The sequence below is a fragment of the Corylus avellana genome, chromosome ca2 (assembly GCF_901000735.1).
Source record: "Corylus avellana chromosome ca2, CavTom2PMs-1.0".
NCBI lineage: Eukaryota > Viridiplantae > Streptophyta > Magnoliopsida > Fagales > Betulaceae > Corylus > Corylus avellana.
Window position 1 is genome coordinate 42282559 of NC_081542.1, and position 11410 is coordinate 42293968.

The 11410-nt window shown below is 35.5% G+C and overlaps 1 protein-coding gene across 2 annotated transcripts; it reads right to left on the minus strand.

Annotated features, from left to right (window-relative positions):
• Positions 1–281: 281 nt before the first annotated feature.
• Positions 282–6364, minus strand: LOC132172062 (nonsense-mediated mRNA decay factor SMG7-like). Of its 2 annotated transcripts, none has more exons than XM_059583496.1 (6): positions 6102–6364; positions 4462–4596; positions 3758–4360; positions 3482–3604; positions 3160–3368; positions 282–2570 (listed from the first exon to the last, which is right to left on the minus strand). In XM_059583496.1, exons 2-6 carry the CDS (start codon positions 4522–4524, stop codon positions 542–544), a joined length of 3027 nt encoding a protein of 1008 aa, XP_059439479.1. In that variant the 5' UTR covers positions 4525–4596; positions 6102–6364; the 3' UTR covers positions 282–541. The 2 variants fall into 2 exon arrangements, with proteins under 2 accessions (XP_059439479.1, XP_059439478.1); XM_059583495.1 differs by having other exon boundaries at positions 4462–4601.
• Positions 6365–11410: the final 5046 nt, after the last annotated feature.

The following is an 11410-nucleotide window of genomic DNA, read 5'->3' on the forward strand; positions in this document are numbered from 1 at the left end:
CCACACCCTAATATTTACTTAACCACTTAAAAATTTCTTTGGGCCATTGAACCACCACCCCACCCTTGATGGTTCATGCTGTATACTTAGGTCAGCAAAATTGTCACGGCAAATCTAATTCATGGGTACAAGCCTGCACTGCATTTTCTTTGTATTTCAACGTCCACAACTCCAACAAGTTTTCAAAATTACATTTTTGTCAATTTAAATCATGATCATTCCTTTTTAAGTTTCATAGCAATTGAAACTTTCAACACATGCTTCAAATCATGTTTGATCAGTGAGCGAATGTGTGGATTGAATTCCGAAAATTGTTGACAGCAGCAAAGTTTTGACACTTTTGCAGTCTTTCTTCAAACCTCCTCTTTCAGAAGGAAAAGTAAAAACATCTATGTACATATATACATGCATACATGTAAACTTTTTTAATCCGACATCTCGAGCTCCATCGGGTACTTTACATGTTGCCTGAAGATGAAGATGCAACTAAATTCATGCACCCAAGTGGACTGCTAGTATGAAATGGTTAACCTTTGTTCTTCTAATTTCCCATATATGTAGGGCCTCTCGGGGTAGGATCTTGCTGGAGTCTCCATTCTTTCTCTTTAAGATACTGCAAAAGTGGCTGTGGCTCTGTCACAGCACCACACCCAAAGGGGCTTGGCCTTTGGTAACCATGAAACAGCTTCTCCCTGTGATCATCTGCACTGTAAACAAGAGGCAAAGCAGGTTGCAACTGAGGGCTCTCCATATATACACTTGGTTTGTAAGCCATAGGATTTCCCCACCGATCAAAAACACCAAACTTGGAAGCTTCATGATCTTGGAAGTTTCCAAGGTTCTCAGGAGCATAAGAATGAGCCGGCCATATATAACTATTGCCCTGCCCAAGATTGTGATTTTCTCTGTACTGACGAAGCCATTCAGAAGAAGTCATTTGACGTGAAGGTGGGTGATTATTCAGGTAACCCTGGACACTATGACCATAATCAGGAGGCACATAAGCAGCACTCCAATTTGAAGTACCTAGTACCTGTGATGGACCATAAAAATTGTTAGCTACACCAACGCCCCCGGAGGTTGTGCGGTTGGAAAAATTAGATTGAATGCCACTAAACCAGACAGCATCATCAGGCAATAAAGGAGCAGAAGGCATCGGAGGAGAGTAAGTAGGAGACAAGTAATTGGTGGTTGCATATTCATGCTCAGAACTAATGACAGAATCCCTATTTTCGCTGATGGAAAGACCACTCAAGGATGTAGAAGGCATTTCCTCTATAGGCTCCAAGCTATGTTTACTACCGTTTCCTATCCCTTTCTCTCTATCATAACTCAAACTTCCTCTATTGAGGACCCAAGCACTGAGCGAGGGAGGCCCAGCAGAGATGGGTATTTCTAAAGATGGGTGAGATGCTGTATCCTTCACCAGAGGCTCCTGATGCTTGAATGACACGTTGCACTTGAAATTAGTTATACCAGCATGGAAGGCTAAAGGATCACTCTCGGCCTGGTTTTGCGCAATAAGTAGTGACGTAGCTCGGCGCAAGCATTCATCTGAAGGTCCATTTTCATCCCCTGAATCTTTCAGAGACATTTGATCGTTCATGGCAACAGAACTGTAAAGCGGTGCCGAGTTATATCTTGTTAGAGGTTTAAAGAGAATGACTTCTTCCTCTTCTGTGGCAGCCGATTTACCAATCACATGGGGGTTACTTGGAGTCTTCAGGATCAGTTCCTCACATTCTTCTGTGGCTTCATAAATATGCTGGTTTGGCTCTTCGACTTTAAGATCAGAATTGGCCTTTTCTGATTTTTTTCTCTCTGGAAATTCATTTGACTCTCCCATGTAGAATTTTCTTACCAATTTATCATAGAAGATCCAATTTCCAGAGTCATTTGATTTTTCTGCAATCTTCATTGCAGCATTAATAATGCGGTGAGCACGGCATTCACTCCCACTTTCAAAACTGTCTATATGTTCCCAAGGAGTTGAAAAATCTAACAACACATGCGCACATGCTACAGGTGCAAAGCCCCTCAATTCATAGTCTTCCCACAGAGAAGTACTATCTGGAGACGTGCCTTCACCCCATTCAACATTTAACTCGTTTAGAAGCTCAATAAACACACCAAAAAAGTAAGAGATGGCACTTCTACTTTTTTCATCAACCCCACACGTTTTTGCTTGATCAAGCATGCCCACAAACCACTCCACAAATACAAGCACAGCTGGTAAGAGGGGGCAAAGATACAATTGACTAGCCTTCAAACATCTATCAACAAGGCGACCCATGAAAATGATTGTGGCAGCCATTGCAAATTGTGTCCAGACAAGCTGTTCCGTATCATTTTTATCTTTGGACCTTCCTACTTGTGAACCATGCACTAGGTAGTTCTCTATGATAAAGATAAAAATAGAAGCAACTTGGAGGGCTCGAAAGGGGCCTGCTCTAGCTGAATCCAAACACTCATAGGATTCCAATGCAGCTTTTAGTTTTGTATCATCTAGTGCCATTAAAGCATCCAACCCTCTCATAGCAGAGGCAAAGGCACAAGGGAATTCCTCCAAGCTGCCTCATTAAAAACAAAAACAAAAACAGCAAAAAACATGAGTTCTTGTACAAACAAAATAAAGCAACCCGCTATACAGAAGCAAGATGTGCCTGGAGTGATTCTACATATATCAGAGATCAAGATATACAGAAAATCATGGAAAAGGGGAAACAGATCAGCTCCTCTTCTGCGCCAACCTGTTTTTTAAAATCTAATTGTAATTTCTTTTTGTTCTCATTGAAATGAAACTGTTTAATGTGTTCTCACGACTTTTTCTCTGAGGCACGTGAATTACACATGCGAATTTATCAATTTAGGGCTGAAACAGTATTAAAGGATATGAGCAAAGTGCAGCTTTTGAAACCACAGGTTAATAATTTAAATTCAACCCAAACCCCATGTCGCTAAAATATAAATAACCCTATAATTAAAGCCACAATGGTCCCTAAGGGATAGTTCAATCGGTTGGAGACCATGCCTTATAAAGCAGATGTCACTAGTTCAAACCCCCCTCCCCCGTTTCCCTCTCCTTTTGCGGAAACGTTAAAAAAAAGAAAAAAAAAAGCCACAATGTAACCACACTATTTATTAATCTGCTAGGAGTACCTGGATTCTAAGAAAAAGAAACTCATAGTTCTGATAAGAAGAGACCATAAGTCTGTTTCCACGGAGCAAATGTGTTCAGCTTTCAACATATTGCAATTTGAGAAATCTTCACTTGATTGTAATTTGCCCTGGACATTGATTCTTTCAAATGGTTTTAAGAAATCAAAGTCGGCCTCACCATGAAGGGAACCCAAATGAGATGACCTGTTCTGCAAGATCATAACAAGCCATGAGATATGCCAATATAGAAAATCAAGCTTGGAGTGAATCTCTTGAGGATAAAAATTAAAGCCACAAATGGGGAAAAAAAATCAAGTCTTACCCTTTCAAAGAGTAAAATTAGGTTATCCAAGGCATCAGGGAAAGGTTCTTTAACGGCTAAACTCCTTACACAGTGGTACAAAGCAAGGAACTCATCACCAACATATGTAGCCAATACTGCCAACTACAAATGACCAAAGTTGGTTACACACATGAAAACTAAAATAGAAGCACTTAAAACTGTCAATACAAATTTCATATTCTAACGACTCCTAAAGAGTGAGCATAGATCAGATGATTGAAGTGATTTGATGAGAAACAGCATAATAGGAAATACCTGATTCTGGGGGTTTCCACTATCTGGCCAAATCATTGTTGCTTCCAAGTAGTGGGAGGCTGCAACTGACCAGTTATGCTTTTGAACATCGGGTTTTTCATATTGTTCTCGGTATCTAGCAAGATCCCCAAGACAAACTAAAAACCGATGGCATAAAAATTGGCATTTCTGCATCTTAGGTTCAAAGGAAGTAGATGTGCCACCTTTTTTATGCAAGAAGGAATCTTCTGAACAGCTATAGCATTTTCTGATTTTCACAATCAAATTTTGGTAAAATTCAGTTGCTTCAGAGAGAAATGACTTGAATCCTAATATACACTTGTCACCACTTCTCTGCACATTTCCAGCATTTTTTTTCAATACTAAATTTGTGCTCTCTCCATCAGCAGAACTTTTCTTTATTGTCTTACGAAATTCATCAATATGCTTATAGTGAAGTTTCCACAAGGAATATTCAACATCTTGAAGTTGCACCAGTTCATGATCATTTAGAATGATTTTCTCATAACTAGAACGGACTTTGCGGTACAAGTCTTGAACATCAGGGTGCAATAGACTTTTGGAATAAATCAATGTCCACAACTGTTTTTCTGTATTACCAACCTGAAAGCACCATGATTTTCAAAAGTTGGACTTAAAGATGATGTAAGGAAGCTTCTACTTAAAAATTGAACAATCATAAAAATGCAGCTTCAAATAATTACCTCAGTGAGAACAATCTGTTTTTCTTTCTGATCTTTGGAAGGAATAAGTGAATTTGTAGTCATGATTAGAGTCGGAACAAATTCTCCTATGGTATGTTGTCTTCTTGAGGCGAATGAAGTAAATTTACGTTAAAGCTGACCTGATAGTTGATCAAGTCATCATCAGGTATGAGAGCAATACAAACACATCAACTACTTAAAAAGCAGAAAACTACCATTAGCCTGACATCAAATTCGTAAGATTTTTCACATCTATTCAAAACTCCAGTTAAAAGCCACATACACATGCACAAGACTTAGACTCTTGAATATTTGGTATGTACAGAGCACATGGAACTCCTATAAATATTCAAATTACATGATTATATAACAAGTTCAAACTACAAAAGTTTGTCAGGGTAAAATGAGCAGAGATATATTAGTAAATCTTATAGTTTCTAGCAACCTAAGCAAACTATTTTTGTGAGGTTTTGGGCATTTACGTGCATAGATATCACAAAACCGTCATTCTTCAGGATGATATCATTACATATAGAAAAATTAATAATTGTCAAAAGATTGATTATTGCAAAAGAATGCTAATAATAGTGTGGTGTATCACCATGGAATTTTTTTTTCTTCTGACCAACTAAACAGAAAAAAAAAAAAATCCTTAAGCTCATTATATAATAGAGTCATCGAAACTGCCCAAACTGCTACAAAGACCCCATTTTGAATGATAATTCGAGCAACTTGGGCATATAAAGAAAAAAATTTAGAGAGAGAGAGAGAGAGAGTTATCACACAATCCAGCCCAAGTTGAATATCAATAATCAATTCCAACGATATTGGGGACCAGAAATCAATAAGCAATCAACTATTAATTGAGTTCTGCTAAATAAAATTCAGCAGTAATTATATTTAGAAGAATTGACGTTTTAAGCAGACAATCAACCTGCATCATTATTAAGGCCGACAGTCCTTCACATAACCTGCAAATCTGACGCAAAGGCAATACGAAATTAGTGGGTTTAGATTTAGAAGTCTAACCCACCTAATTAAATAGATTGAATTACGGTTGATCTATATAGTCTTATACTTATACCTTAACTCAAACCCGGACCCAAACCCAAACCCAACATGCGGCAATTAGCACTTGCAATTGTTGACGTGACTCATAGACATGACACAAAATTAGCGGATTAGTGTTTAGGGACCTGATCTGTTTAATTAAATGATTTGGGCTATAGTTGACTTATATAGTCTTATACCCGACATGCGACTGGTAACCCTAATCATTATCTCGAAACAAGCATTAAAGTGGTCCAAAAGTAAGAATTGCTTAATCTAACAGATACCCATAAGTTTCAGAGTAATCAGTCAACTAAGCACACCAAACATTCTCTACTGAGTGCTGCCCAAATACATACATAGTTTACACCAAACACGACTTTTTACGGCCATAGATCATCAAAACAAATAAATAGAAAGACCCAAATGAATTAGAAGTCAGAAATGAGAAGATTAATAACACCACCACCACAAACGTCAACACTGAAAGAAACAAACACCAATTAAGCATCAAACAAAGTTTTCTGATCTTTGAAGATCAAAAAGAGAGAATTTTATCAGAAACATGGAAAAAGCTAGAAGAGAAGTACCTGACGAACATAAACAGACAAAACTTCAATCACCAAAGCCCCCTCAAAATTCGTAACTTGTTACTGACGTTTGAACCAGAAATTGAGACCAAAGCAGCCAAGGAAAAACACCCAAATGGAGAAGAGTCACACCGACATAGAGAGAGAGAGAGAGAGGCGGGGAAGGGACGCAGCAACAAAGAGTTAAGCTACCTGTGCAGGTTCAGTTGTGAAACAGACAAAGTAAAAGGTGGCTGATGATGGACCTCAGACCACGACTGATATCTCATTTTCTAAATCTTTGTTTGTTTGTAGTAATAAATAATATAAATCATATTATTATAATGAATAAAATGGGAAAAAAATAGAGAGAATAATTTAAAGTGATCCCACATCATCAGTGATCTCTGACTAAATTGCATAGAATAACTTGTAATCCAAGCTAAACGCCATCTTTGTGCTGGGATTGCTATGGTACTATATATAAGACAATATTCTAATCTACGTAACATGCTTCATCACCGTTCAAATTATGATTTGTTTTGGTTTGTAGAAGGGGCTTAGCTGCACACGTGTGCATAGTAACGTGGCACTTGTGGGTAGTTGGGAGTCGAGTCTCTGTCTCTGTCTATTTAGTATTATCCACTGCTCACAAAAAAAAAAATAATAATAATTAAAAATTAAAAAAAGAAAAGAAAAGAGGAAATAATTTGAAACATAAGTGAAATAATGATGCTTTTATGGAAAAAAAAAGATTAAAGGGAATAATTTGAAGTAGTGCCTTTAAAAGCATTACTTGAAATGACATTGTAAATAATCCCTTTAAAATTTACACGGACAAAGCTTTTTTTTTTTAAAAAAAAAAAAAAAAGAGGTTGAAATAATTTTTTAATTCAATATATTCAATTAATATGTGTTCAAAATACTTATGAAAATTACATATTTTATTAAAAATGTATGTAAAAATTATATAAATTTAGAACAAGTTCAAAAAAAAAAAAAAATCTAAAAATTTACACTAAGTAGAAAGAAATAGCTCTTTAACACTCTCTTTTGGGAAAAGGGCAAAAAAAAAAAAAAAAAAAAGATTTTACATATTGAATTAATAATTTTTTTACCATTATAAAAATACCAATCTTGAAGTAATTATAAGACCATAGAGTGAAATGATGCCTAAATATTTTCATTATAAAAAGAAAAATGTTACTCAGCATTTTTAAGTATTATTATTATTTTTTCGGATAAAATTTAGAAGAAAAAAAAAAGGGAGAAAAAAGAGAAAATAGGAGACTGTTCTAATTTAACTTTTTTAACATGTTTACATAAAAAATAAATAAATAAGAGAGAAAAATTTGAACTAATAACTTCTGTTTGATAAAGCGTTATTCCAACTGATTAAACTACCATTTAAAAATCAATCAAAATTTTTATTCAAACGATTTTGTTGGGTCCTTAAAAGGTAGCTCAATTGACCGGGATCACACATAATAAAATAGAAGTCATTAATTTGAATCTTTCTTTTTTTTCTTGTGCGAACATATTAAAAAAAAAAAAAAAAGTTCACTTGAAAAGTTGGAGAAACGTTTCACACGACAAATTTAGTTTCAAAAGAAAATAAATAAATAAATCAGGATGGGTCCCTTCGAGGGACATGTGAAGCTTCCATATAGAATTGTAGATGATATCGTGTACGCATGATGGGCATGATTGATGACGCCAGGGTCCCACTTGGCGGGCCCTCGTCTTATCTGATAGATGGTAACAGGAGCATCTTGGCCGTCAGTTATACCAATAGATAGTGAAATCATGGAGTTAGTAATTGCAATAAGTCAAAGAAAATCGGGTGGACGTGGGTCTACGCAGTAGTTATTAGGTGTACATGACTTGAATATTTTCCAGCCAGGTTCAAAGCTCTTTAAATGCTTTTGTCCAATCCAGTGAGGTGGAAGTAGAGTACAATAAGTGTGTTCCCTACTTCAGAGCCGCTAGATTGGGTTACTCCTTCAGATTTGTGTGAAAATGCAAAGCATTTGATATGATTCTAATTTTGACGGCTAAGGGAAAGCTAGAATAGTTGTCTCTACATCAGTAGAGGGTAATTCCACTTTGTTAAGCTCGCAATGTAACGGTTGAGATATTTTCTTCTACTATCTTCCCACCCTTTGTCCTTTGCATTTGACTCATTTGCACATTTGGGGTCCAATCCATAATTGATTTGAAAGAGAAACGTTATGAATTAATTCATACTTTAAGTTATTAAGTATGTATTTATTGATGTGATAGGAAAAAATTATTTTTTAATTTATAGAAAAACTATATTTAGTTTTTAGGTTTTCAGGAATTTAAATTTAGTTATCGGGTTTTCAATTTTAAGAATTGAAAATGCTAGATTTTATTCTTATGTTTTTTTCGTCTTAGGTGGAAATTATTTTATAAAAACCAAGTGAGAGAAATAAGAGTATTTTCTTTTTTTATTTTATATAAAATAATTTTCACATAGGATCATGAGGATACAAGAAGAACACCAAGAGATCACCCAGCATTTCACTTTAAAAATATAGTCTTCAGGTTTTGCCAAAGTTTAAAATAGATCTCGTTGTCACTATACTGTTGAAGTTAACGACCAATTTGACATGTCATGAACACCCAAATACAATGCCATGTCAATAAGTGCTAAGTTATTTAAAAAAAGAAAAAGAAAAAATCAAATTGACAGGTGAAACTTAAAGAGAACACAAAACCTGATAACTTAAATAGCAAACTCATAATATTAATAAAAGACTTCGGTTCTATTCACTTGGAATTGTATTGGGATGTTGAGATGGACATTGGCATGTCAAATGAGACATATGTGATACATTAGAAACTGTTAATTTTGATGATAAAGTAATACAGGGACTCTATTTTTAATTTCGGCAAAACCTAAAGACTCTTTTCTTGAAATTGAAAACCTAATGACTAAATCTAAATTCGACGAAAGCCTAAAAACTAAATATGATTTTTTTTCTTCCCTTAATTTAAAATTCAAGATAATTTTTAATGCTACGTAAATGGGTGTGCACTTGAGAATAAGAGTATGTGTAGCACTTTTCGTAATGTTGATGCCCTATTACTTATGCATGTTTGAACATTATAATTGAGATTAGATCAATATTGTTTTTCCTTCCTTTTCTTTTTTTTCTTCTTTCTAAGCAGGAAGGATGTGTGTTATTATAGTAGTCCTTACCCGTTGAAGAATCAATATTTCAAGGGGGTTAGACGATGAGGGGGTTCCAATCGCTATCTCAAATAGGTTCAGTCATAACTGAACCCTAGCAGGCCTAGCCCAATGGGAGACCAAGTTGAAATATACTTTTGACTTGTATCGAAAGGAAGTGCCTCAATATATAATCACCCATTACAATCAATCATGAAAGTATAGTAAAGCATATAATTAAAGATGATGAACTTGATTAGTGGGTAATTTAAAGTGATTGGGCTCTTGGGATGAATTTTGAATAGATCCATGTGTCATTTTGGCAATGGCGGAAAGAATTCATTTTCAAATGGATGGCATCTAATGTTCGACGTATGGCATGTTGTGCAATAGCTTTAATTTTTTTAAATGAAAAACTCAAATTCAATCACGTTATCTAAAAATCTAAATCTTTTTTTAAAACCATCATTGCGACCCTCACCGGCCTCATCAAATAGGGTTTGCTATAGATGAGACAGAAGTATTTCTTATATATGTTATTCAAATATTAGTCTTGATTGAGTTGGAATGAGGCATATCAATTAAACACTAATTGCATTAGGTGTTCAGGTTTCAGGCCTTTGGGTCTTCTCTTGCAAGGAAATACAGTTGTTATTATTATTATTATTATTATTATTTAAGCAAAGGAAAGGATGAGAAGAGGCGACCAGTTGCACTAATTCTTGCGTTTTATAATTATTCTGGACTATTGTTTAATCCTTAGTCTTGATTTTAAAACGGTATAATTAGTGTAAGAAAACAAACAAACCTTTGCAGGAATGGAGAAGAAAACAAACCGTAAATGGCTTCAGAAAACCAAAATGCAAAAAAGAAAAAGAAATGGCAGAACTGGTAAGCAAAACAAGAGCTTTCGTTCTTTCAAAAATGGCAGCTACCTTGTAGGTGAAAAGAAAAAAACCACAGAATAACCGTGACTCTGTCTTCACGCGTCTGCTGTGCGGCCACGCAGAGCAATTTCATGAAGAATCTGTCACTCTCTCTTCCTCGCCACTTTCTCTTGTCTTTCTCTCCTTTCCCTTGTATTAAAACCCAGCCGAAACTCCCCCCTTCAAGCAGAAGCACAGAAGCTCTTTGCTTCCCAGTGAGACTAGTGGAAGAAATGTTAAGGGTTAATAAATTCTTTATATTTGGCCTATATTTTCTTACAATCAACTATTGAATTTGTAGACTTATGTAGATACCACATAAGTCAATTGTGGACCCTACAAATTTAATGGTTGATTGTAAGAGAATACAAACCAAATATAGGAAACTTATTGACCCCTAATACTTCTCAGAAAAATAACTAGAAGACCGGAGATCAATCCTTTTGGACTAGAGATGATCCGGATCCACAATCATGTTCAATAGATTCTATTAATTACCCTGTTAACAAAAGGATCTCTTTTGTTTCTAGGGATATGAAGGAGAAAGAGAAATTCTTAAAATTCATTTTTAAGTTTTTTTTTTTTTTTTTTCCGTTAGAAAATTGAATGCAAGGCAAAAATTTGTTCATGTTTTTCATATTTATTTTTTCAAAAAGAGTTCAGTAGAAAAAGAGCTAAAGGAAGGTTCTCTTACTCTCTGCTTGATTTTACTCTCTTTCATCAGTCTTAAAGTATGTGTGACTGTGTGAGCTAAAGTATTTTTAGCCCACACATCTGCTACTGCTGCCCAAGATAAAGGAAAGCACTGCTTTCCTTTTGATAGAATCTCTGCTGACTGCTGTCTCTTGTTTCACGTTTTTCCTTTGCTGTCTTGCTTCTTGTTTGTTTTCATCCAGTAGCTGGCACGGCTGATTTTCTGCACAAATTAACATCTTTTCTGATCTTTCTGCAGAAAATCAATAGCATATCTGTCCTATACTCCTATTCATCTTTTTCTTCTGCGCGCATAAATCAGCTGCATGCTGTGCTATAAATCCCCTAATTGTCTCCTGCCATTACAAGTACTCTTAGGCTTGAGGATTGAAAACACGTTAACCACACCCATATTCTAGTTAGGGCTGAGCAAATTACCGCCTAACCGACTTCCGATCGAGTTTCAACCGATTTCGACTAACACTGACCGTTACTGACTAGATGGCGGACAATAG